The 25,334-nt window shown below is 40.8% G+C and overlaps 1 protein-coding gene across 6 annotated transcripts in view; it reads right to left on the reverse strand.

Moving 5' to 3' along the window:
• Positions 1–25,334, reverse strand: part of col12a1b (collagen, type XII, alpha 1b) — a 100,091-nt gene that overhangs the window by 55,484 nt on the left and 19,273 nt on the right. For 3 of the 6 annotated variants that reach the window (XM_017695705.2, XM_017695704.2, XM_017695708.2), the window contains exons 14-31: positions 20,846–21,115; positions 19,041–19,307; positions 17,003–17,195; positions 16,607–16,731; positions 13,449–13,598; positions 12,478–12,597; positions 11,956–12,120; positions 11,270–11,416; positions 9,534–9,676; positions 8,474–8,603; positions 5,832–5,977; positions 5,111–5,240; positions 4,609–4,745; positions 2,599–2,728; positions 2,138–2,277; positions 1,450–1,582; positions 1,291–1,311; positions 137–276 (exon numbers count right to left, since the gene is read on the reverse strand). In XM_017695705.2, the coding sequence (XP_017551194.1) occupies positions 137–276; positions 1,291–1,311; positions 1,450–1,582; positions 2,138–2,277; positions 2,599–2,728; positions 4,609–4,745; positions 5,111–5,240; positions 5,832–5,977; positions 8,474–8,603; positions 9,534–9,676; positions 11,270–11,416; positions 11,956–12,120; positions 12,478–12,597; positions 13,449–13,598; positions 16,607–16,731; positions 17,003–17,195; positions 19,041–19,307; positions 20,846–21,115 (2,687 nt within the window). Of the gene's footprint in view, positions 1–136; positions 277–1,290; positions 1,312–1,449; positions 1,583–2,137; positions 2,278–2,598; positions 2,729–4,608; positions 4,746–5,110; positions 5,241–5,831; positions 5,978–8,473; positions 8,604–9,533; positions 9,677–11,269; positions 11,417–11,955; positions 12,121–12,477; positions 12,598–13,448; positions 13,599–16,606; positions 16,732–17,002; positions 17,196–19,040; positions 19,308–20,845; positions 21,116–25,334 lie in introns of those variants that run through there. The other 3 variants (XM_017695707.2, XM_037538003.1, XM_037538004.1) reach the window with 3 other exon arrangements.

The raw sequence follows: 25,334 nt of genomic DNA on the forward strand, positions 1-25,334 counted from the left end.
GTTACCAGTGTGGAAAGTTCTGCTGGGCATAATCCATTTAGTTAAAAAAGCCCATTACCTCCTGGTTGTAACCATTTGCATGCCTCAGAAGGGCCTGGAGGTGGTGGGTACGGTTACTGGGTGCAGTCAAACTTACAGACAGATTTTTTCCACCAGCCACTGGCTGAAAGTTGATTTTGTAGTTCTGTACTGGGCCTGGGGCGTGATCCCACTTCACAGTCAGCGTGGTGGTGGTAGCATTGAACACTTGCAGGTTCTGAGGAGGTCCATTGGCAGCTGTTAGCGGACACAAGCTCAAGTTAGCCAAGTCAAGGTGCAGCGAATAATTGGCTGGTTTGTTATACATCAGGCACTGCTACATTATTATAATGACTGCTAGTAGCAGGCATTATTAATCAGTCCTTGAAGCTGAATGGAGAATGGTTGTGATGGAGACATGATGGAATTCACTATTTGAACACCGTGCAGCCGGGCAGGTTATGTATGCACATGCATGTACAGTACTGTGCGAACGTCTTAGGCACCCAAGACCCATTTTCAAAATCCATTTATTTGTGTTTATTTGCTGAGAAAAGTGTTAATATTTGAATAAACAAAATTTATAGAATATTAATTAATAATGATTATATATATATATTGTGATTTTCTGGATGTGGGTGAGTTTGTTTGTTTGTTTAATCATCTCCAAGCCTCTCCTCGAGGAAGCCTAGTATTATATGTAGTTATAAAGCAGCTCCTGGTTTGACCAATCAGTGCTCAGTAAATTGAGCTCATGATGTAACTGATGATACTAACGAGTCTCTGCGGCGGCTGTGAAGGTATCAAGGAAAAATATGGACCCGAGAAATTCTTGTTACTTCTTCTTGTTTTTCTGTTTATTTGAATTATGAATACGACTTTATTCTAATGTATATTGTGATAAACTCACTGCTGAGGTCAACTGTTTAAAAATTTGCTTAGATGCCTAAAACTTTCATACAGTACTGTATAATGACAATGCAGGCTAATGACGCCAGCACTTAACGACACTGATGACAAATGACATTAATGAGAGGTGATATGACAAAATGACAAATGACATGAATGATGAATGGTTGATGGAGAGTGTTTTTGGTGGAACATTTTCTGCAAGTCTATGGTCACACTTTTTCAGCATTTGCAGCAATGGGTTCTGAAATGCACATGCAAATTTTTAAAAGTGTGTTTTAATCAAGACTTTCATCGCCATCCTTGGCATCGCCATTACAGGGACTATAATGGCAACACTCCCACGTGTTTGAAACAACATACCAGGTGTAATCATCTTTGACACTAGAAAAAGACGTCAAGAGAACAACACATTATTTCATTTTGGTCCACTGATAGATATTTTCAATGAGAGGTGGTATGTGCAAATATGAGCTTATTTGGATGTGTGTGCATTTGGGCCTCTGTTTGTGTATATCTTACCTGTGCGCTGGGTGCCCATCAGATCCTCGCTCTCTGACTCATCAGGGTAAATAGCCGTGACTGTAACATCATACAGAGTGTCTGGGTCCAGGTCAGTCAGGACATGAGTGGTTTCTTCACTGGTGAGGATAACCTTCAGAAGGCCCACAGAAATCCCACCCATTTAGAAACAGACTTAATACAACTGTCAAACCAGCTGACAATAAACAATACATAAAAATTGTTCCACATATTTGTCTATTTTCATAAATACCAGTATCAGAAAATACATAAGTCTAAAACTGTCTGTTAAAAGTCACCTGGATATGGTCTGAGGCAAGTGTGTGATGACCTAGGTACACAATTTGTACAATGCTAATAGGTGGGATGTTATCTTTCATTTATTGTGAGCGACATGAACAGGGCAAAACTAAAGAAGCAAACTCTAGGCATTAAACATGTCTTGATTGATCATTTAGTGTTATTTATTCATCAGTTACAACTGCTAAAATATTTATTATACTATTTTATAGAACTTGTGTTAAAAAGTAGTAATATAAATAAATATTATTGTATTATATTTCATGCAAATGTCATTTCGATTTTTTGCTATTTAGTGTTATTTTTTGTTTTAACTGCACAGTTTTTAAACTGAAGCCAAAGTTAAGCTGGTCCTGCAACTGTTTTGAGTCAGCTCAGGTAAACTTACATATTGGAAGTTGTTCTCTCCTTTCTTGGTCCAACCGACACGGTACAGGGCCACATCTGGGGCTCCATGTTCCCATGTAGCTCTAAATGATGTCTGTGTCACTTCAGAAAATCTCAAGTTTTTCGGAGCTGGAACCACATCTGTGAGTGGACAGAGAACATGATCGAAGATGTAATAAGGAGCACGCAGTCGGGGAAATCTGGCTCATCAATGGGACATTTATCTTAGCAAACTGCAGTTCGTTGCCAACCCATGTTTTCCAACATGTGCTTGAGTGCTGGTGTGTTTTGTGTAAAGGGATGTAGTTTGTGCGACAGGGCAAAAATAAGAGAATCAGATGGGATTCGTGTAGAAATACAATGGCCAGTTAAAGAAATACAAATTTTTTAAAACGTCCAACTGGACAACAACTTTTAAACCATTAAAACTATAAGTGATACGCCTATTACATGTAAGCCCACCTGTGATCTCGCTGCCAATCATTCTGTTTCCTGGACCCTCGTCATATACTGGAGTCACAGTAACATCATATTCAGTTTGAGAACGGAGACTAGTGAGAGGCAGAGTGGTAACGTCACCCCCAACCTCAACCTGTTGATTAAACATCAACCAAATCAATAACAGGAACATGTCAAGAGGCACGTGCAACATGCAAAACTGAAACACTTTTCACCCTTCATGATCTCATGCATCAGCCAAACCGCCTTGGGACAAGACATGGAAACTGGGCGGCGTCGTGAAAGGGGTGTGAAAAAAAAACAAAGCCATAAATACAGACTCTGCAAAGATTTTGTCAAAGTGTGTGCACAAAATAGTGGCAGATTGAGTTTAGTCTGGTACGTCAGTATGTTCTGCGATTGGTTCTGTATTTTGTGAATCAAGTTATCACGTTATACTGTATTTCCACATAACGGTGAAAATACTGGATCTTCTCAACCAGAAAAATTCTTAAAGCAATAGTGCAGTAATGCATTAAATTTACACAATTTTCCCCTTACAACATATGCAGGCATGACCCAAGACACATCTGTAAAAATGGACAAAATCATGTCCGTTACTGCAGTTCAAAAAAATCTGTATTCCTAAGCAGCAATGAAATATTAATAGCCAGACTGAAGCCAAATTGCTTGTGTGTTGCTATAGAAACCACGTGAATGTAGCCCTCTCGTTCAAATACAACTTTTATAAGCTATATAATTACTAAAGATGTAAGTTTAGATAGTTAGTTGTCTTTATTTATTTTATAGAGCTACTTCATTTGGCTAGTTCACCATGTTCCATTATGGAAAGTGGCACTGAGGGTGACACGAAGGCTTTCGTTTGAAAGGACCACTTTGGAAGCAGCTCAGCAGGTACCCCTGGCCTGGTGCAGCCTGTCCTTCTGGACCTGGTACCAAGTTCTGAAGCAATGGGACCTCTAAAACGGTGATCACCTCACCCTGGGGAATGTGGGTCCTGGTCCGTGACATGAAGGTCACTGGCTAAAGAGAATTTCACTCTTGCTCCAGACACTTCGGCCTGGGAGTGACCACAACCACAGCAGCAGCTTCATTCACTGCCAGAACTTACCACAATAACATGGTTTGAGGCTCTGCATGCCTCAGTTTATGAAGTATTAAACAAGCTATACTTGTACTTACTAAACAAGCTATAATATATTAAATTTTAATGTTTTCCATCTATTAACAATAACTGTTCTATCTAAAGACAATTTTTGTGGCTTTAAAGAGAATTTAATTCTAGCATGTTTATACAATGCTAACTGGTGAGGTATAATTTTCCATTACTTGGCAGCTGAATTAGCCTTGTGGCTCCAGAGCAAAAGCAAAGAAGTTTCAAACACTAAACAAAAAAGAGGAAAGAGAAAAATTGTGTAAATTAGATTTTTTTGTCCAGCTATTGCTTTAAAACTCTGCTTGCATCTTGACCAGGTTAAAACTTAGTGAGCGAACATTAAGACCCTTCTAAGCTCCTTGCGAGAATTTTTCAGGTTGGTGCCTTCAGTCTTATATCTTGGAATTTCTTGGCCTCCAGCCAGGATTAATCTGCATGCACCCAGACATCTTAGTATAGTGTGTTTGTGTGTTCTTGGCCCTTTTTAAACTTATTAGATCATGACTGATGCCTTCTGTCAGTCAGGATAAGCTGCAGCTTTTCCGTCTCCTTATCCAAACAATCTAAAGCTGTGATCCTTCCTTAGTGACTGTCTTCACTATTTTACATTCTCTACACAGCTGGGATAAAGAAATAAAGCCCTTGCCCTAACCTGACATCCCTTATGAGTGTTGAGATGTCCAATCAGACACTTACAGTGTTGTTTTAGTTCTATTCCCTCAAACAATGCAAGCAATGGAATTTCCGTTTATGCAAAGTAGACACATGGGATTTGTGAACTAACACCACATTAACTTCTGGTTTCTTCGTTTCTTGTACCTCATGAGAAACGAAAGAAATCAAGTAGTACTTTATACCTCTTTTGGCTCTCCACCCTCAGGCTTGTAGGTGATAATGTACTTTCTGACTTTTCCCGGAGCCGCATCCCAGTGTAAACGCATAGAGCTATGGGTCACCTCGTTGATTCGCAGCTTACCAGCAGGAGGAAGGGGCACTGAGCGAGAAAAAAGAGAAAAAGAGAGACAGTGACATGGAGAGACAAAACAGAAAAATATACAAAAAGAATACAGAAAGAAACATATATCAATGAAAAGATGATTAAGTCAAAGAGGTCTAGAGATAAACAGTAAAAACGATAAACAGTAAAAAAACAAGAGGGAGTGAGAGAGACAGAGGGGGTGAGGATACAATGGAAGAAGAGTGAGAAAGAGGGAGACAAAAGAGTGGAAGACATGCAGAGGAAAAGAGAGAGAGCATGATTAAAACCTGAAATAAACAACTACTGGGAGGCATGCTTAGAACTGCTTAGAAACAGTGGAAACTCTGAAGTCATTAGGACGGAAGTGGAGGCTGACGTACAGGTGACTCCCTGGTCCATGAGGGGATCGCTGGCTGCCTGTCCATGCAGGGCAAACAGGGAGAGTGTGTAGGCTGTGTTGGGGAGTAATTGTAGCAGCTGGACATCGTTCACATCTGCCCCAACTACCATCTGCAAGAAGGGGGGGTCAGGAGCCGAGGGGTGGGGAGGGGGTGTTAAAGGGACAGACAGAGAGAAAGAAAGAGACCGGATGTTAGCAAAAAAAAAAAAAAGCAGCACAACCAGACAGGACATGTCAGAACATTTTTGAACACCTGGTCCAAAGTGTAAAGCCACACACCCCAGTTGTTTCCTAAGGTATGTCTGCTCTGCAATGACTGACTTCACTTTGGGGGCTATTTCTGGCAGCACCACTTCTTACAGCCCACAGAAGAAGAACAGAAAAAGTTCTGGGACATCTGTTCAAATTCTATTTGGATCATATCATCTCATGACTTCAGGGGGGAAACAGGGCGTCATGCAGCCAACATGATCTAATCCTTGCCATTACCTTCTCAAGTCCAGAAAGTCTGCTTTTTGTAGACCTTGCCTGAACAGCACTGTAAAATGCAGAGCTTCCTGCTTTTCTGTGATCGCTGCATTTTGCCATCTGGAGTGCGTGTGGGGCTGTTGCAGAAGCCCTGATCTACACACTCTCAAGGCCTCATAAGGTGGATGTGGAAAGGCTGAGTGAGTGGTTGGATGTGGCTCATGGCCGCTCACCTCTTTCTCTACAGTGGGCACTGTGGCGTTGATAGCTCTGTACAGCAGCCTGTAACCAGTGGCACCGGCAGCCTGCTCCCATTTCACACGCATGCTGGTCAAAGCCTCATCATACACAGTCATGCTCTTTACAGCAGGCAGGGGCACTGTGGAATCAAGGGGAAATGTATGAGATACACCTGGATAACCGTGCTATGCCTTAGATAGAACCTGTCCTATGTCAAGAACTGGATACCCGTACTAGATGGACAGACGAACAATGCATCGCCATTGTCCATGCATAAGTGGACAATCATACCATACCATAGCTGGACACCTGTACCATTCCATAGTTGAACAACAGCTGTGTGGTGGATAAAAACTGATCTGTACAGAAATTGGTGGAGCAAAGCAGCAGGAAGGCCCGCTGTACTGTTCCACTGTTAGACAACTTTAACATGTCATAGTTGTTAAGCAGGATCGGTTAGTTGAAGTTAGGACAGTTATATGGGTAGAGATGAATTAGACAGGCAGTGTCTGTGGACAGTCGACAGTAGGTATCCTTTAGAAGTCGTTGTCACCAACAATAATAAAGGCTCATTGTAACTGTATGTTAATTATTTCTTATTCAAGGCCCAATAATACAAGCAGAGAAATTGTGCTCAAAGTTATGCTCACTTTCAATCCTTAACTTTAAGTGACCCTTATTATTCCCACAACGGGGGAAATTTCACCTCCACATTTAACCCATCCATGAAGTGAAACACCACATACACTGTAGTGAGCACACACACACCAGGGGGCAGTGAGCACACTTGCCCGGAGCGGTGGGCAGCCCAATCCCCAGCGCCCGGGGAGCAGTTGAGGGTTAGGTGTCTTGCTCAAGGACACCTCAGTCATGTGCTGTCGGCTCTGGGGATCGAACCCCCGGTCATGAGGCTGGATCTCTAACCTCCAGCCCACGACTGCCCCAATTATCTGTACACTAATAACAAAACAAACAATGCACCAAGCAGCATTTCAAACTCTCTGCTCCTTCTACAATTTTAAAGGACAATTTCACTTTTAGTTGTCCTAGAAGTTTATGCAGATAATGTGGAAACTGGTTGGTGGTTGGTGTAACGTAGTGGTTAACACCTCTGCCTTCTATGCTGTAGACTAGGGTTCAATCCCCCACCTGGGTAAGCCCCCTACACTATACCAATAAGAGTCCTTGGGCAAGACTCCTAACACCACCTTCGCCTACTTGTGTAAAATGATCAAATTGTAAGTCGCTCTGGATAAGAGCCTCAGCCAAATGCCATAAATGGAAATGGTTAACAATGACAAACTAGGGACTCCATAGATTGCTTCTAAAAATATTTTGCTTCTTTATCATCCTAGATATTGCAGCTGTCAATAATTTCAACAGTGAACGTCCTCTTTGTTAAGATTGTTATTTTGTACATTTAGCAAACATCAAACTTAACAGACTCAACGAAGATTAATCATCTTTAAATTAAATGTGATGCTCACTCAGCTGATTAAAATATTAAATGGAATAAAACCATAAAATTACTTTGAGAGTACATTGGATCAAGACAGATGACCTGTATGAACATGGACATTAAATTCAGACATTGGCACTTGCTGAAGACAACACTGTTCTGAGAAAACATTAGGGAAAAGGTAAGGGGAGCCCACAGCTTTTCACATTTCTTACATTATTAGTCCCATAATCTCAACCTAACACTTTAACTCTATGCAAAAAGGCTTGGCACCACAGCTTAAAGGGCATCCCCAAAGAACGCTGTGACCAGCCCTCATGCCCACATCACACACTTCAACAGGGTTTAACCCATTAGCGGTGAGAAATGCAGCCAAACATTACCAGCAGTGGTTGCTCAGGAGAACTGTACCAAGCTGGAGTGTCTATAAAGAAAGCCACACTGACTTAAGAACACTGTCACGTCCAAGTGGCTCGAGACGAAACGATGAAAGTGATTTTTTTATGATACTGCTCCTTGATAGGCCTTGTAATGGTCATTATAAACACACTAGTTAGGATAATCAGAAAGGATTTTCACAAACCATAAAATGGGAGAGTGCAATTTAAAACGTTCAGGGTATTTTATATCATGTAAGATTGCCTACGTTTTCTTTATCGGCTCATAACTACACATACATTACAGCATTGCGCTGAACGCCTGGAAAAAGATAAAAGATTTCTGTCGCTCACTAATTTTGCAGCTGTGAGTTATAGCAACAACATTAAAATTACCATGAAAGTGTGGAACTAAAAGTAGTTCTTTAAGAGAACATCAGTCACTTTGAGACTCTCTGTGAAACTGGCACTAGACAAAAACATTGCTTCATCTGGCCAGCTAAGTGATAAAACAATATCTATGATTACTGTAAATAACATGCCCAGAAAATCTGTAATAGTAAGACAGTAAAATATTGACTATCACACCTGTAATATTTGAAACCACAGCACTAACTTCTCTTATTAAAAGACACATTAAATATTATTTCATTCTGCATAGTAGCAGACAACTTCAACACGTTTTCAACAGTATATTCATCTAGTAAAGAGCATTTTGTGTATCTGAAAGATGGTTGAGTGGGGAAACCGGGGTGAGTTAGACAAACAGCAGAAAGGGGTAAATGTTTGCATAACTTACAGGTGGTTTCTGTGCCTTTGAGAGGCTCACTGCTGTCATCTCCAATCATGGAGTAGACATTGACGACATACTCGGTCATGGGGGTCAGGTTATTCAGCACCAAAGTGTTCTCCTCACCGTCCGCATACATCTGCGCAACATCAAAATAAATAAACCTGTCAACTCGGGCCTGCATGTGAACAACAGAAGATGAGAAAATAACGTGACCAGAAAACGACCTCCCAATTTTTGAAATAGCCATTTTGTAACTGGACAGTTCTGGACTCTCAGTGTGAGAGTTTTCCAGTGTGGCAGGACTGATATTTGATATGCTGCACACTTAGACCTCCCGTATGCAGTATGAATTTGAACCATTAAATAACAGTAGCTGCTACCACTACGAGATCCAGTGTAAAACCAATGTGTTACCACTTATGTAGCATTTAATTAGCAATGCCACACGTTGCTCTTGCCCTGTGGCCAAACCTGGTTTTTACAATGTCTTTACAATGTCTTTTCATTTCTTTCAATGGGCCTATGGAAAACCGTGGTATTTATTAATGGAAAAAAATCACTCAAACATATGAGTATGGTGGAAAAACCAGGCACTGTAAATCTGCATAATCTGGCTGTTCCACAAACATAGAAAAGGCTGTTGGTATGAGTGGTTTTATGTCTTTTCTTGAAGAGTCTGAGTGAATTCCTCCTAGTTCCCCATGGACTATTCACCAAAAAACGCTCTACTTATACTTCGTTTTATTACTTCTCACATGCATCTCACTGAAACAAGCAAAGACATTGTGGAAGTACAGATTCTAAACTTACTCTACATACCACAGCCTTTCTAAGTGGAACAGATGGTATATTATTATGACTTAAATTTAATCTTAGTTTTGTGTGTAGTATAGCTATTACATTTTTTTCATATTCCCATTACACTGAATGTAATTTGTTATGTGATTAACTGTTTATAAATAAATTGTATTGCAATACAACATCAATCATTCTCAGCCTTTCGTTGTTAATGAGTGCAATGTGCAAAGTAGGATGTTACGGTTGTGAACTGTTGTGTAACTCTCACCACTTCAGTCTTGCCTCCAATCACAGGGACATATTCAATGCGGAACCTTTCCACAGGCTCATCGGGAGGGAGCCAGGTGACTCTGAAAGAGTAATGGGTCACCTCCGATGTCTCCAGGTTTGTTGGAGTCCCTGGGCCAGTGTCTTGTTTATGAGCAAACAACAGAAAAATGTGAACTGGTGTGTCAAACAGCTCTCAAACTAAGAAATATGTGAGCTACAAATCTACCCCAGGCATACTAGGCTACGTTTAAACAGCAGGTAAAAGTGGCCCAAATCTCATTGTCTCACCAAATCTGATTCATTATCTTTTAAATGTGACCTATATTCAACATCAGTCTGAGCAGATTATGCTTCTAAACCGACCTGCATGCACAAAAGAACAATGCTTCACGTGTCGTGCATGTCCAGAGGTAAACAATCATGCCGGCCAGCAAACGCCAGTCGCTCCCAGAGCTTTCAGTTTCATCTTTTTTTGTCTCCTCGGATTCTTTAAACTGTTCTTTGACGCCACAGCTTGGTCTCTTCCGACCATGTTCGGCCGTTTTGTTCGAAATCTCTTCAAACATGGAGGTGTTTTGGATCAGGCTCTTCTAACTTTCTGGTACAGAAGCATCAGCTTGAATGTTTATGTATAAGTTTTGTATTTGGATTGACGTTTGGAATGATCGGAAAGTTGCATGCATTCCGATCTGGCTGTTCAGACTGAGTCACATTGCCGCAGATCGGATACGTGTCGGATTTCAGTACCACATATGAAAGCGTCTCAAATCAGAATTGGAAATGTCAGATTCAATGCTTTTTTTGCTGTTCACACTGATACACAGATGACACATCTGTGTCACATACAGAGAAAAAGGTGGGATTTAGGCCACTTTTACCTGCTGTGTAGCTTCTTACAAAGGCTAAGTGGGCCATTGTGAGTGCCTGTCGGGGCCCGGGGTGCGGGCGCATGCCACAGCCATATATCAGCTGGTAAGGCCTGCATCAGGATACGCTGTCTCTTTGTACTAAATTACTGTTTTCTTCCAAAAAGGTTCCAAGCTCAACCTAAAGTCTCTATCATAGAGTTTCAACAATGTTATACGTTCAGTGAATTCTACTTGGAAAAAAGGAAACTGGCAAGAAGGCTTGAGTGGCAGCAACCACAGTGATTGGGAAGCATAGATCAGCTATGGCATGCAACTCTGATTTAGTGATCCTGTAGTGGTTGGTTAGTGTAGTGGGTAACACCTTTGCCTTCTACGCTGTAGACTGGGGTTCAATCCCCCACCCGGGTAACCACCCTACACTATACCAATAAGAGTCCTTGGGCAAGACTCCTAACACCACCTTAGCCTACTTCTGTAAAAATGACCAAATTGTAAGTCGCTCTGGATAAGAGCGTCAGCCAAATAATGTAATCTTTGCCTCCCTTTACAGTCTTATTCTGTCAATAACAATGCAATGCATTCCAACACAAACTCATCACAATACAACAGTATTGTTATTAATATCAATAGTCTGTAGCACGTGGAAAACAGCTTCAAGACATACCTTAACCTTTAAATGGCGAAAAAGGGGCTATTTATTTAATGTATTCTTCTCCTTTAACATGATTTCTCAAAGCTGTTATTGGATATGATAAACTGATGCAATCTTTTGTGCAACATTACCATTTTGATAGCCCTAGCAAATTTCGATAAGACAGTGTTAATCTTGAGGACTTTTTGAATGGCACATGCATGTAGACATTACCTGGTCCTTTGACGCTGTTACATAGATTAACTGTGAGGTCATCCACAATGTCCAGAAGGAAGGAGAAATCAGCAACATTGTACATGTGGATCTCATCCGGGTCAGAGGCGATGGACCTCAACTCGTTCTCATCAGCGTTCTTCACACCTGTGAGTCAAACACAACCACAGTGTTTCCATTAAGGTGTGACGGCAGAACTTCCAGATTACAGGTTTACACTGAGCAACCCCTGAACGTTGGTGGTAAATTTAATTCATCAGCTGAAGAATTCACCACATACTTATCACTATACGACGTTTATCTAGCAATAAACAAGAGTACAGACAAAATTCAGGCTTTAAGATGCCTGCTAGTACTGTTTGTAGCTATGCAACATACATACGAAGCAAAGGTGGGATTATTTATTGTTGCAAAGTTGCATGATGCTAATTAGTGTACATAAGCTTCTATTAATAGTTGAATGAGCATCATGGCATCAGTGCAAAACAAAAGAAACAAAGAAAAGACACCAAATATTTGTGCATTTGGAGATTCTGTCTACTTTATGGATGGTCCCTCTTAATAAACAGCTTAAATGTTCACCAGTAGCAAACAAGAACAATTGAGAAGTAGTATTTCTTCAACAAAGTGAACTGACACCAGTGAATTTAGCACGTGTAAACTGTGCTCATATATATGTTACCCACCAATGGCGTAAAGTTCGATGCCCTGGCCCCGCAGGTTCTCAGAGCTTCTGATGATATCATCCTGAGACTTGCCGTCAGTAATGAGGACACCAATTCTACGAGAGTCAGGCCGTAGACCCACGTTTGTTTTGAAGTTGTTCTGGAGGATGTAGTTCAAAGCCAGACCTATTGAGGAGCAGTGCATAAGAAGAAAGTTACCGTTCATACCATTGCAAAAAAGATGTCAACATGCTTTGTAATGAACTACCATATGTCTATAAAGAAAACTTGGATACAACTAGCCCAACATATTGAATGGTTCCATATCAGTAGCTACCATAACAAAACTTCATAGCAATTTGAAAACACCTGCTGTCCTTTGCAGCGTTTCAGTATTTAGTGATAAATGCACAAAATGGTCCAAAATTACTTCTAAGTGTTTACATTAGTTACATTAATAGATGTTCTTTCTATAATAAGGTTAAAGTTACTCTTTCAGATATACACTGTAGCCACTGGCTAACATAAATCAAGGTGTGATACCTGTCATGGTGTTTCCCCCTTTATAAGGCAAGTTGGCCACGGCTTCCAGGAGGGATTCGCGGGTTGGATGCGCATTGAGATGCCACTCAGTCTTGGGGTCTCCACTATACTGAGCCAATCCTGAGAATCAGGCAGGGTAGATTTCATTTTCTAACACATCTACGGGAAGCACCAAATTCCAGGTAATAACTCAATTTGGGGCCCAGACTAAAGTTCTCACATCTGGCGTCCAGAAGTATTACTGTCTTTGCCATAAATCCACTCTTTTACCAGTATTCCAACTCTCTCCTGCAAACCATGCTTGTGGGAGTCTCCAGAATGTTTTACCCTATTCATGCTGTTCTAGAATGTTCCCCTGCTGTTCACACTGCTCTAGAACGATCTTCTCCATTCATACAGTTCAAGAATGTTCTCCCTTCATTCACACTGTTCTTTTTCATTCGTAATGTTCCAGAATGTTCTCCCTCATTCATACAGATCTAGAATGGTTTTCCTCAATTCATACTATTCTGATACTGTTCAGCGTAGTGCTCTAGACGGTTTGTCTTCCAATCGCACTGTTCTAGAATGTTCTTCATCTACTCATACCGTTTTGAATGGTTCTTCCTATTTCACAGATTCGGAATGTTCTTCCATTCACACAGTTCTAGAATGTTTTACACTTTCTTACTTACTCACATGGCTCTAAAACACTATTCTTCATCTATTCACACTGTCTTTGAATATTCTCCTTCATTTATACAGTTCCAGAAATTCCTTTTGTTCACAGTTCTAGGTGATCTTCCAGTCAGGTTATTCTGGAATGTTCTACATTCATTCGTACTGTTCTAAAATGTTCATCAGTTCACATTATTGTAGAATGTTTTTTTCTTATTCACACTGCCATCATTAGAATATTGGTGTTTGCTGGGGAACGTTGGATCAGAGTCCCATGGGCTGGAAAAAAACAACAAAGCAAAAGGAGGCCTTACCGATTTGAACCTTGTCAGGGCCAATATCGAAAACGCCCACCATACGGCCGATGAACGAGCGGATGGTTTTGAAGTTCACGCGGCCAATACTCCAGGATCCATCCACCAGTAGGACTATATCAGCCTTGGCTGTGGTTTTACACTGAGCATCTACGGAAGATGAAGGACACCAGTCACCCAGAGAGAAAAAGCCAAGAGACAGCTTCAGCGAGATCCAATCAAATAATCAACCTTGAAGTTGGATTGGGTTTAAAGGGAAGATAAAGGTGAGAGGAACCAGTAAGAAAAACAAAACGCAGAGGAAAAACAACACAAAGTCAATGGCAAAACGACAATGTCCAGCATGCCCACACTTAATAAACATATCACAAGTTGATTCAATTTTTGTTTTATTTCTTTTCTCGAAGAATTCAATCGCAGTTTGCACAAGGATTTATATCTTCTTTCCTCTCCCCACATCTTTCTCTGCTGTATTCAGTCCCCTCTGGCATCTCGCCCTGGAGGCCATTTTAGCTGGAGTTGACATGGCTTCTTCCTTCTCTCCAAACAAAAGAGGGTCTCTGCACGAGTGAAATACGAGCAAAGCTCTTTTCTGAGTTATGGTGCATTCCTTCTTTGTACATTTCTTTTTTTCATGGCTCCAGACACCTGCAAAGTGGCGCGAGATATTCCACTTTGTTTCTCCACTCACTGAAGCTCCAGTGAGTCTCTGCAATTGAAAACAGTTTATATCATACTGAATCATCCACCACTACATTCAGTCACAAAAAAGAAGCCTGTCTGCTGTGTGGTAGTTTTAGATAGGGATGTCCTGACCAGTTCCTAGGTCTTTAAAGTCTATGGTAATAAAGATGGATCAATTGTACTTTTGTAAATAATATCACAACACTTAAATACAGTGTGGCCGGTCCAGTAAATACTTACAACATTACGTTTTCATAGACGTAAAATGTACTGCACCTCTAAATCCCTATATTTAGCTCATCTCCTCTGTTGGTTGTGTCCAAAGAGGATATAAGGGTTTCATTAGAAAAAAAAGAGGTAATAAAACAGAAAATGCACTCAAGTGTTTCCTGGATGGTCATTAACAGCAAAATAGCAGATCACCCCTGCAGAGAGTTGTTTCCACTCGTTTAGCCCACAGCAACTCTTTATCTATACGTGGCTGTGGCACCCCTTGACGATGAGAAGTCACAGTGGAACGTTATGGAAAATAAGGGCACCATATCTGCTCTTTATAACAGCGGGGATTTATGCCCAGGGTCAGCATCTCTCCAGGCTCTCATAGCAGAACCATAACATTTTCCTAGCTGCCTGCTGGGCTGAGAACCAGTGAGAGGCTAGCAAAATCTATCGCTCTCTTTCTCTCTCCTTTGCTCTATCTCTTTCTTTTTCACCCTCTACTTTTCTCTCTCTGTCCCTGTTCCTGTCTCTTTGCTTCTCTCTCTCTGCCTCTTACTCTCTCTCGGCTGTTAAGCAGCTCTAACTGAAAGCAGAGCCTTTTTCCTGTCATGCTTTCTTACAGCACTAAGGAATTAAAGAGTAAGCAAAGTGAAGGACAACACAAAATGCTTGTATATCAAGGCGTTTTCATGTCATTTATATATTCATGTTTTCATGATTACAGCATAGATGCCACACTTCTTAGGCTTAGTTCTGTGCTGTGGCACATTTAGTGCTATCGCGTCATTCAGGCTGAAACATGGCGTAACTTTCAACCAATGATCAATGAAAATAAGTCTCTAAAGTACAAACCTAGTTCCAGAAAAGCTGGGACAGTAGGTAAAATGCAAAGACAACAGAGAGCAGTGATTTATAAACCTACTTTGACCTACATCTGAATGAACCTGAGGTCAGAGGTACGTATATCCCACCAGGTTGGAATGAACACAGTACAAATTAACCAAAAGCTAAAAACGAATGCCAATGACTTTCGACCTCTTAGATGGCACTACATTGAAAATAGTCATAACTCCTGGATGGATATGACCGCGTGGGCCCAGGAATAGCTTGACAAGTAGTTGTCAATAAACACCCTCCGTCGCTGCTTCCACAAATGCAAGATAAATTGTGCTATGCACAGCAGAGGCCACATGTCATCAGCATCCAGAAACACTGCCAACTTCTCTGGTCTTAAGCTCATCTGAAATGTACTGACACAGAGTGGAACCATGTATTGTGATCTAATGAGTTTACCTTTCAGACTGTTTATGGATATAATGGTCATTGTGTTCTTTGGGCCAATGAAGAAACGTTCCACCCAGATTTTTACTGTACAATTCAAAAGCCAGGCTCTTGTCTGGTATGTGCTATTAGGGGATAATGTGCACATCTGTGAAAGCACCGTTAATGCTGAGCACATTTTGGAGCAACATGTGCTGTCTTTTAGGCGTCATCTTTTTCAGCATCAGCCATGCTGATTTCAACCTAACATCAGCAAGGAACGCCAATGCAAACACTCTATGGTGCTGAAAACACAAAGGTGTTACAACAGCATGGCTTCTCAATCAGACAGTGTCTAGACTGGCCTTCCTAGAGTGCAGAAATGTCACCTATTTGAAAATGTTTGCCTTATTAAGCTCATAAAGCTTGTATGGTTGTGCAGGTGAAGACTTGTATGACAGAAGAACAGCAAAAAATTTACATCTGGTTCAGTTTGTGTCTTCAATGCCCAAACAATTACTGAGTGCTGTTAAAAGGAGAGATGATATAACACGGGGTCAACTTGCTCTTGAACCAGCTTTTCTGGAATAAGCTTCAGGCATAAATTTGAAAGGTAAATAGCTAAAATATACATATAAATACTGTACTAGTGTTATACATTTCAAACAGAATTTACTAATCAATGCTTTCTGTTTTATTAGCATTTCAAATAGCCACCCAACTTTTTTGGAAAAGGTTTTGTATTAATTAAAGAAATACATCATCAAATAAACACACTGCAAAACAAAGGATGCCTTAATTTGCTTGTCAGGTAGATGTTAATACATTCTTTGTGTTCCAGATGTCCTCAAAAGCTTAATGTGCTGGATCTAAGTAAGCATCAGCTGTTTATATAAAGCCTTTCAAATTAGGATATCTAAGTCCTTAAATGCATAAGATGTACTGCAACTATTATCTCCAAATCCCTGTATTCAGCTCAGATAGAGTGGTTTTACCAGGAGGGTCCATGGGTGGAGGCTCAGGTGGGTCAACAAGGGTGGTCCTTTCTTCTCCAGCCAGTGGCAAACTCTGGCCTCCATCAAACATTCCAAACACAGCCACGGAGTACTTAGTTCCTGCTCTGCGAAAAACAAACACACAAAAAACATAACAATATTAGAAACCCAAAAGAGGTCTACAGAAATAAGACCACGCTACATTATTACTCCACTTTATTACAGTCAGAGTTCAAAAACTATGTACATTGCAGATTCATACTGGACTAAAATCACTCCGCAGTAATAACCGTCAGACTGGAAAATCTGCACCCACTGCAGTTTCAGTGAATCAGGTACAAATAACACAGCATTTGTAAGAGTTAAGACTGAACATAAGCATAAGAAAAACTCTACCTGAGCTCCTCCAGGACAACTGTGTTGTCATATGGTCCCACTAGAAGCTCTTCTGGGTTCACCTCATTATCAGAAGGGTGAAAAGTGACCTTGTATCCTCGAACGTTGCCAGGTGCATGGTCCCATGTTACACGAAAACTAGTTTTAGTTGGTTCGGATGTCTGCAGGTTTCTTGGTGCTTTGAAGGGCGACACTGCATGAGAACAGAAAGACAGCCGCAGCAATCAGAGCACATGTCAATGATGAACAGACTCCCATGAACACTGGTATCACATCATAAACAAGAGAACAGGCATCCACAAATCCCCAAAACAAAAAGCAACCTAAAGGGATAGTTGGACGAAGAATCAAAATAAGATAACTTTCCCTCTACACCACACATAGTCAATCAGCCAAGGTTTTGGTGTCCGAAGTTCAGTGGTGGACAGTAACTGAGTAAATGTAATTCGTTACTGTACTTAAGTAGTCTTTTCATGTATCTGTACTTTACTTAAGTATTTCCATTTTGGGTGACTGTTTACTTTCACTCCACTACATTTCAAAGTCAAATATCTCACTTTTTACTCCACTACACTTTGAGAAATCTGTAGTTTCTTTTGGTTTATGTATGACCTGTTGGTCATACCGACCCAGTGCAGCACACGGTTCAACATCAGTGCAGCAGCGTAAAACTTTGAGAGCACATGCGTCACCTAAATGATGAACTAACCTAACTTTGTGTAAATAGAGCACAATATAGAAATATGTCCACATATGCAGTCGAGACTGACGCGGCTTTTTTCTGAATTCATACAAACACTTTCATTTTATAGTAAATTAGTTTGGGCTGGTTTATGTTTATGAACAGAGGCCTACAGATCAACACAGTAAAGGAAACTTATTTGTGATTCTGAGTTTAAAGCCAGTTTTTATTCAACTTGTAACTAATTTACAAAGTAATCTTAAACTGAAACTTTGCTTGTGTGTAAAAAGTGATTTCAGAGCCACTCGGTTCTCCCTGATGGAAACTGTTTACCTTCAGTGTTTTGTGCTTCTGATCATTTTAATAGACGTCAGCGTCACTAATTAATGACGTTCTATTAAAAGACTGGTTTACCAAGAGAGACGCTGGAGGACTTTCACCTGAAATGAGTTCATGAAGCCAGTCTTGTTATAAAAATGATAACAGGACATCAGAGCCAGAATTACTCTTTTAGTACTTTTACTTTATATTTAAGTACATTTGAAGGCAAATACTTTAGTACTTTTACTCAAGTTGAGGTGAACTTGAGTAAGGACTTCTACTTTACTGGAGTAATATTTTACCTTGGGTATTTCTACTTTAACTCAAGTACATGATTTGTGTACCTCGTCCACCTCTGCCGAAGTCTGCCTCTTTAGATTGGCACTGCAGCTACAGGGCAAAAACAGCCTACCAATATTGAACATTTATACCCCAAAAATTTGCATCAGGCAAACGGCATGCCTAAACTATCACACACTTGCCTCAACCTAGACCGAGTTGTTGATAAATGACAACTTATAAAGATTATGAGGTTGAAATCAAACTGCTTTCTATAAAAAATGGACAAAGGTTGAGGCAAAATTTAATACAGTGTCAAGAACACATAAGCAAGTTAATTTGACATTACTTGACATCTCAATACAGTTTAAGGCAAATGTTTGATGATTTAGGCATGCAGTTTGCACAACACTAATTGGTAGTGTATAAGTTTTACATCAACCTCATAGCTCCAGTGCAAATCTTCGAACACTAAACACAACTTGGCTGACTGAATATATTTTGGGGAAAGGGGGAAACTTTGTAAATTTAAATACACACCTACATTTCTCATAGCAGCATTTTTTGTTGGAAAATATAAGGCAAAAAATTATGACAGTAAAGCACATAACTATTTAAGAAAGTGCATGTCACACTGCCAACAATCACACACACACACACACACACACACACACACACACGCCAACCTGACTCCCACAATATAAGTACTAGCACAGATCTGTGACTTATGGGCTTTGAATTACGGGCCAAACGTACGTGTTGTTCCTACTCCTTGCCTTGCTTTGCCTTCTCCACGTTTGTAGATGGGGTGGACAGTGATGTCATAGGTGGTCATGGGCTGCAGTCGCTTCAAGACAATTGTGGTTGTGTTATGTGGCACTTTGGTGGTGACTTCCTTGCCACCCAACTGGGGAGAGTAGGCCACTCTGTAGTTCAGCACTCTTCCTGGCGCGGCCTGCCAGGTCACTTTCATTGTTCTTTCTGTCTCATCAGACACAAGCAGTGCCTTTGCTGCAGCAGAAGCTGGTGGAAAGGAAGAGAAAAGTGGTGTAAAATAGAAGCAATACACTTGATTTACTATTTAGTGGGCAAATTACTATAATCTTTGGCTAAAACACAATATCTATTTCTTCTGCTGTGCTTTTCTAGCACTCTGACATTTCAGTTCTTGCAGTACGCTATTAAAATATTTTTTGTACTTCTCCAGGGATGGCAAGTGAAATGAACTTCCGCAGTAATGTTAAACTCAGCAATGTTCCTGTTATTAAGTTAAATAACTTTTTATAAGCCACGCTGAATAAAATGAAATGTCACATGAGTTTGAGTTTATTTCTTTAGGAGATGTTTCCCTCATTCTGCATTGTTATTCTCAGTGAGCAGCTCTGGAGCCTCATTTCCTGTCCATTGGTACCAGAAACTATGTATTAATTTTTTTGCTCATCCTCTTCACTGCACAAAAACAGAGGCAATCTTTTCCAAAGTGTTCTTGCTCCCAAGAAAATACTCTAACTACAAGATTTTACTGGGAAGACTTTTACGAATGGAAATCTTATTGCAGGCCAACGTTGCAATATGCTGACTGACCTGAGTGGACCTGTGGATCCTTAACCACGGAATCAGCTCTATTCAAATATACTGTGCAGGGATTCTTTTTTCAAAAGGAAATGAAGGAAAGAACCCCAAAGAGATGCTGAGGCAGATACAAATCCACAAGACAGTGAAAAAAAAACCCCACTTCCTCACGTCTATTTGTATTGTGTTAAATTCCTCCCTTATGCACGTTTCTGCTGCTATGTGTTCCCCTGTGTGTCCGTATGGAGCTGGAGGAGACGTACGCTCTTTAACTAAGCATTTCCAAAGCCTGTTAGCGACCATCTCAGACACACAGCCCAAATTACAGGCTGCACTGCACAGATGCATGGCTTTAAAACTCCTTTACTCCATTTCTGTGACGCCAACACCCCCACCACACCCCCGCCCCGCACCCTGGCCACAGCCGTCATCTCACATTTTCCACTGAGGAACAATCACCACGGCACAGAGCCTCCAACTCAATTTAATATAGCAAAAAACTTGAGTGTTAAAGCACATTCACTGCTTCATGCACACTTTCTCTACAGAAAAGAATCTTTGACTAAAGACTATTTTACAGTCACTTTATCAGGTACAGTGGGGCTGCTGGTATTTTTTGACACATGACAGTTTCACTGCTAGGATGTCAATGGTCTCCCACCCAAATATATCCAGCCGAAGGCCAGAAACAGACCACAGATAAAGGGCTTGAGGATAGCCAACACATTGTGCACCAACAGATGGGATGAAGTTTCCAACTGTACACCAGATGGGCAGAGCTACAAAGAAAGGGTTCCTAATAAAGTGGGTAGTAGGAGCATCTATTATAGGTATATAATTTTAAGAGTTAGGAAACTGGTCAAATGAAAATCTAGATGTGAGTTTGTTCTGTATTTTTAGCATCTTTACAAATTTGCTAAGAAAACTCGTGTGCAACGAATTAATTTAAATCAGATTGAAGAATTCTATACCTAAGAAAGATAACATACCATCAGTGGTCTCCTCTCCCACCAGCGGCTCTCCCTCTCCAAGGCCATAAGTAGCGAAAACAGAAATCTGGTAACGTGTCTCTGGGCTTAGGCCCTCTAGCAGGGTGCTGGTCACATCTCCAGGAACCATCTTCTCTCCAGATTCATCGCTGAACTGGGACTTCCAGCGCACACGGTACTGCCTTACCCTCCCTGGGGCAGCTGACCAAGACAACATAAAGCTGCTGTCTGTCACATCACTGGTTGTCAGGTCTCTGGGGGAGCCCAGTTCTGTGGAGAAAGTAAGCAATTGTGCACACACAAATCAGTAAGGTAGAGCTTCATTAGGAATTCATAGCTTTGATGTACTGTCTCCTTCCAAGTACACATTATGGCAGACATCAAATTATAAAGTAGAACTGAATAATAAAGTCTAAACACCTACAAAAATCTAAGGCACGCAGTATCTCATCACAATTCCACAATATATTAGCAGAAAAGTGAATACTCAGCCCAAAAATAGTCAATTAACCAAGACATCTTTGGTGCCTGAAATCTGCTACTGTAGTTTAACACTGGACTGACAGGGCTAAGTTAGTTAACAAGTATCAGAAGCTACCCCATCAAAGTACTCTGGACACCAAAAATGTCTTAACTGATCGACTATATTTGTGGTGGGGTCAATATGTTTGGATATATCTGTAGCAAACAAGTAGTCATTTCTTGTCATCACCCTGCTCCCTCTTGTCGTATAAGCAGGCGATAGACAAAGCACTACAGATAGCACAAATGAATTGAATCATAAACATTACACCTACACTGTAGAAGCACAAGAATTCCATAGGATGGTATGTACGTGTCCAAAAAAGCAATAATTATGGCCAGATCAAAGTAACTACACTGTAAAATCCCCATTGTGATCAGAGCTTTGAGCACACTGCACTAGGCTTACATAAATGCTGATTACAGACCCAGCGCCATATGGTTTTGTAAACAGGAGTCTATCAGGACCTTTTGTACAAACATCTGCTCTACATATCCAGTATATGGTGCAATGGACATTAGCTGGAAACAGAGAATATCAGAGTGTGTGGCCTCAATGTATGACATCAGTTCAGAACAAAGCGAACATGTGCTGTTCTAGACAGCAATAAATGGAGACCTAGGAGAATGCTAGCTTAGACCTACATTGACCCAGTGTTATTTGTAAGACGTTGCAATGTGAAGTTGAATGGACAATGGACAACGAATGTATCAATTAGCAGCATTTGGCAGACCCTCTCATCTAGAGGGACATGCAACCTAATCTTGTTACGTACAGAATGGTAATAATGCATCACTACGTTGCAATGCTGCAGAACTGTGACAATGTGCATCGTGGAGATGTGGCAGACATGCATTGTTCAAACAATACCAAGAAATACCAAACACCAAGAAATCAGCACCATTTAACAACTCACTCTAGCACTTCAGACTTATACCTACATAGAAAGAAGACACGCCTATTTATGTACTGCTCAATAGTTAAGCATGCCCACAGTTTGAACTGTTCTACATGCTTGTTTACACTAGCCTTGTGCAATACAACTTAGTAAAAACATTTTCTTTTCCTTGTTCATTGGTAATGTGCTCCAGTATGATGAATGCAGACTATCCCACAAAAGAAACGTCCATTCAGCTGCAACTGATACTGAGCTAACTAGCTGAATAGCTTCAATATGCTCTCACATGCAAGCATAAGTGTCTGAAGGACTCGCCTGGCAATTCAGCTAATTTCGCCTTCTCTTTTGAAGTCTGTGCTTCAGCTGAAACTACAATTGTCGGCCACTTAGTGCAAAGATGTGACATCCCCTTGGTTTAACGCGGACATGTCTCCTTTCATGCTTAAAAATATACGGAAAAGATAATGAGGACGTATTCTTTTTTCAAATTGGCCTAGGGAGGTTAGATTTACTTTAAGCGTGTGTTTAATTTTAAAGATCAGGGATCAAGCTACAACTGATGTCAAAGCAAATCTTTCCAACTGCAATGCCAAAAACAATCTATCACACACAATATTCCCCTTAAGCAGTCATTCCATCTGTGGCGTAATTTTCATTTCCTTATTTTAACTGCACATGTGCAGCGGCAAGACACTCAGGCTCAAGCACCGCTGCGTTCTTACAAGTTCTCGTTTTCTCATTTTTCCTTTGCAGAGCTTCAAGAGTGTGTGTTTGGAGGCAATGAGAAGGATGGAATATGCCACAAGCCAAATCCTGCCAGTAACTGTGCGGCCGTTTTTCTCCAAAAAACATCCATTTGGCAAAAACGAGCAAAATGGTTATAAACTGACACATACTATGATGCCCCAAGTTTCTGAGCCAGCTCCCAGCCTTTCTTTTCTTTTTCCTGTCTCTTCATTTTGCCACTGCAAACTAAGACACAAAAGCATTTATTTTGAATAGTCTGGCAAAAAATATTACACAATCTTCACCTCATGCCTGTGCTTCCATTACTTCTTAGTTACATTAGCCTTGTAGCAACAGCACAAAATGAAAGACGTGAACTTAAGACACTTCAAATCTTTTGGTTGATTGACTACATTTAATTCATTGGAAAACTGAACTATTCATTTAGTCCATCAAACTGCCTCCTCCAAAAAGTCAAGCTGCCCCAGGGGTGTGAACCAGACAAAAAAAATATCACAGCCCCAAGACCCCAAGGCCATGCACACGCAATAAATTCACAGCAAAAGTAGATGTTTTTGAGGTCCACCCCCATGAGCTGACCACAGGAAAGGGTAAGTGTGGAAAAGGCATGCGGTATTTGCTTTAATTACTTCCCCGGGGTTAAGAGCCAGAGAGCAAAGCCCAGCTTGACCACATTATGCGCTTTGACAAATACCAGAAAGGGAAGGGTCATCCTTGGCTGAAGATCCTCAGGTGCTGTGGAATACCCTGTTGCAGGAAGCCACCTTTTGGCCCTCGTCTTCTCTGACTGATTGAGATTGATTTAATATCCACATCTCCCTTTTTCCCCTCCTAATCTGTCTCCTTTCTGCTTTTGTGTGAAACTATCCATCCAAAAGAAAGAGAAAAATAGCAAGGATTCCATTTAGAACGACCTCCTCTCCCCACTTTGAAGTGTTCCATAGGTAACACATTCCATATGCTTTGGCTGTTTGAGCTTCTAACATGATAACTCTTCGTTTCTCTTGATTTGGTTCGATTCCTTTCCAAGTATGAAATTTAATTAAAATAGGAATCCATTCTTTCATGTGGTTTTCACCAAACACTGTCAGAGGTGAACTGTTCATGTTCCTTGTTGGTTCTGAACCAAACCACTACCATGCTTTTTGCTGAAGGTCTTGGAGAATGTTTCTGTTTGGGAACAGTCTATGGTGTTTTCTTTGTGAAATGGCTGTACTTATTGAGCTGGGAGTCTATGCAGTCATGCAGTGAAGTTGCACGAGTTGTGTCCTTCTCCAAAAGCTCAATGTGTTTTCTGAACTGATTCAAAGCCATTAGCTTTGAATGCTATTACGTCTCCAAGCACACTCAAGGAAGCTTTGAACTAACTAGAGTGGGGGTTCAACACAATTGTTAGGTCAATGACAAACATCAGAAAATTGAGGTGATCAAATTTAGGTAAAACAATAACTGTAGACTACACTAGTCTAAAAGAGACTTCGGCCCAAAATGTTTTTCATGTATGGATGAAAGGACCATCACAAACCTCTACACAAGCTATTATACTGTCACTCAGGTTTTGCTTTGTTCTCTTCTTTTTTTAATGTGGGATCCTGAAGAGGTTGCTCAAGTAATTCAGTCCTTAGAGAGATTTGGCACTGAATTTCTCATTTTTAGCAAGGTGAGGACAGTTGTGCTGTCCTCCCATCTCATAGGGCAAGTACTTAGGGTGGGAGCTGATAAGTGCACCTTGCCAAGAATAGATCCAGAGTGCTAATATATTAGAACACATTCACAGGCTGCACACGTCCATCGAAGACATCTGCTGTCCGTCTTTAAGCAAGCTTCATCATGCCCTTGAGTTAAAGGCCAAAGCCCCCCTAAACACTCACTATTCTATTGTATTTATTGTTTATGTTACTTTGTGAGTTAACTGGACCATGAGTACAGTGTTTCGTTCCGCCTGATGTACCACATGTGATGTGAATGACAATAAAGCCTTGTCTTATCTTATCTTATAATCCAAACATCACAGACGCTGCTTATTTCAGTTATGTGGGGAAGCTTGTTTTTTTTAATATCTCTAAAGCAACCTACGTTGTCCTTGTTGCAATTCTACTACATCTCTGCTCCAGCAGCTGCATGTTTACTGGACTGTGTAAGCATCTGTGAGAGTGCCCAGCCCAGTGCATTCTCTGTGTTTGTCAATGGATGGAGGAAGGCTGTAATATCACACATATGTCATAATCAAAGGGATTTGATGGCCACCGGTTCAATTGCTTCCACACAGTTAAACAAACAGTTTAAGGCAGGAAAAATGCCAGACTGTCGGCGACGGAGCA

This window comes from Pygocentrus nattereri, chromosome 4 (genome assembly GCF_015220715.1).
Source record: "Pygocentrus nattereri isolate fPygNat1 chromosome 4, fPygNat1.pri, whole genome shotgun sequence".
In the NCBI taxonomy this organism is placed as follows: domain Eukaryota; kingdom Metazoa; phylum Chordata; class Actinopteri; order Characiformes; family Serrasalmidae; genus Pygocentrus; species Pygocentrus nattereri.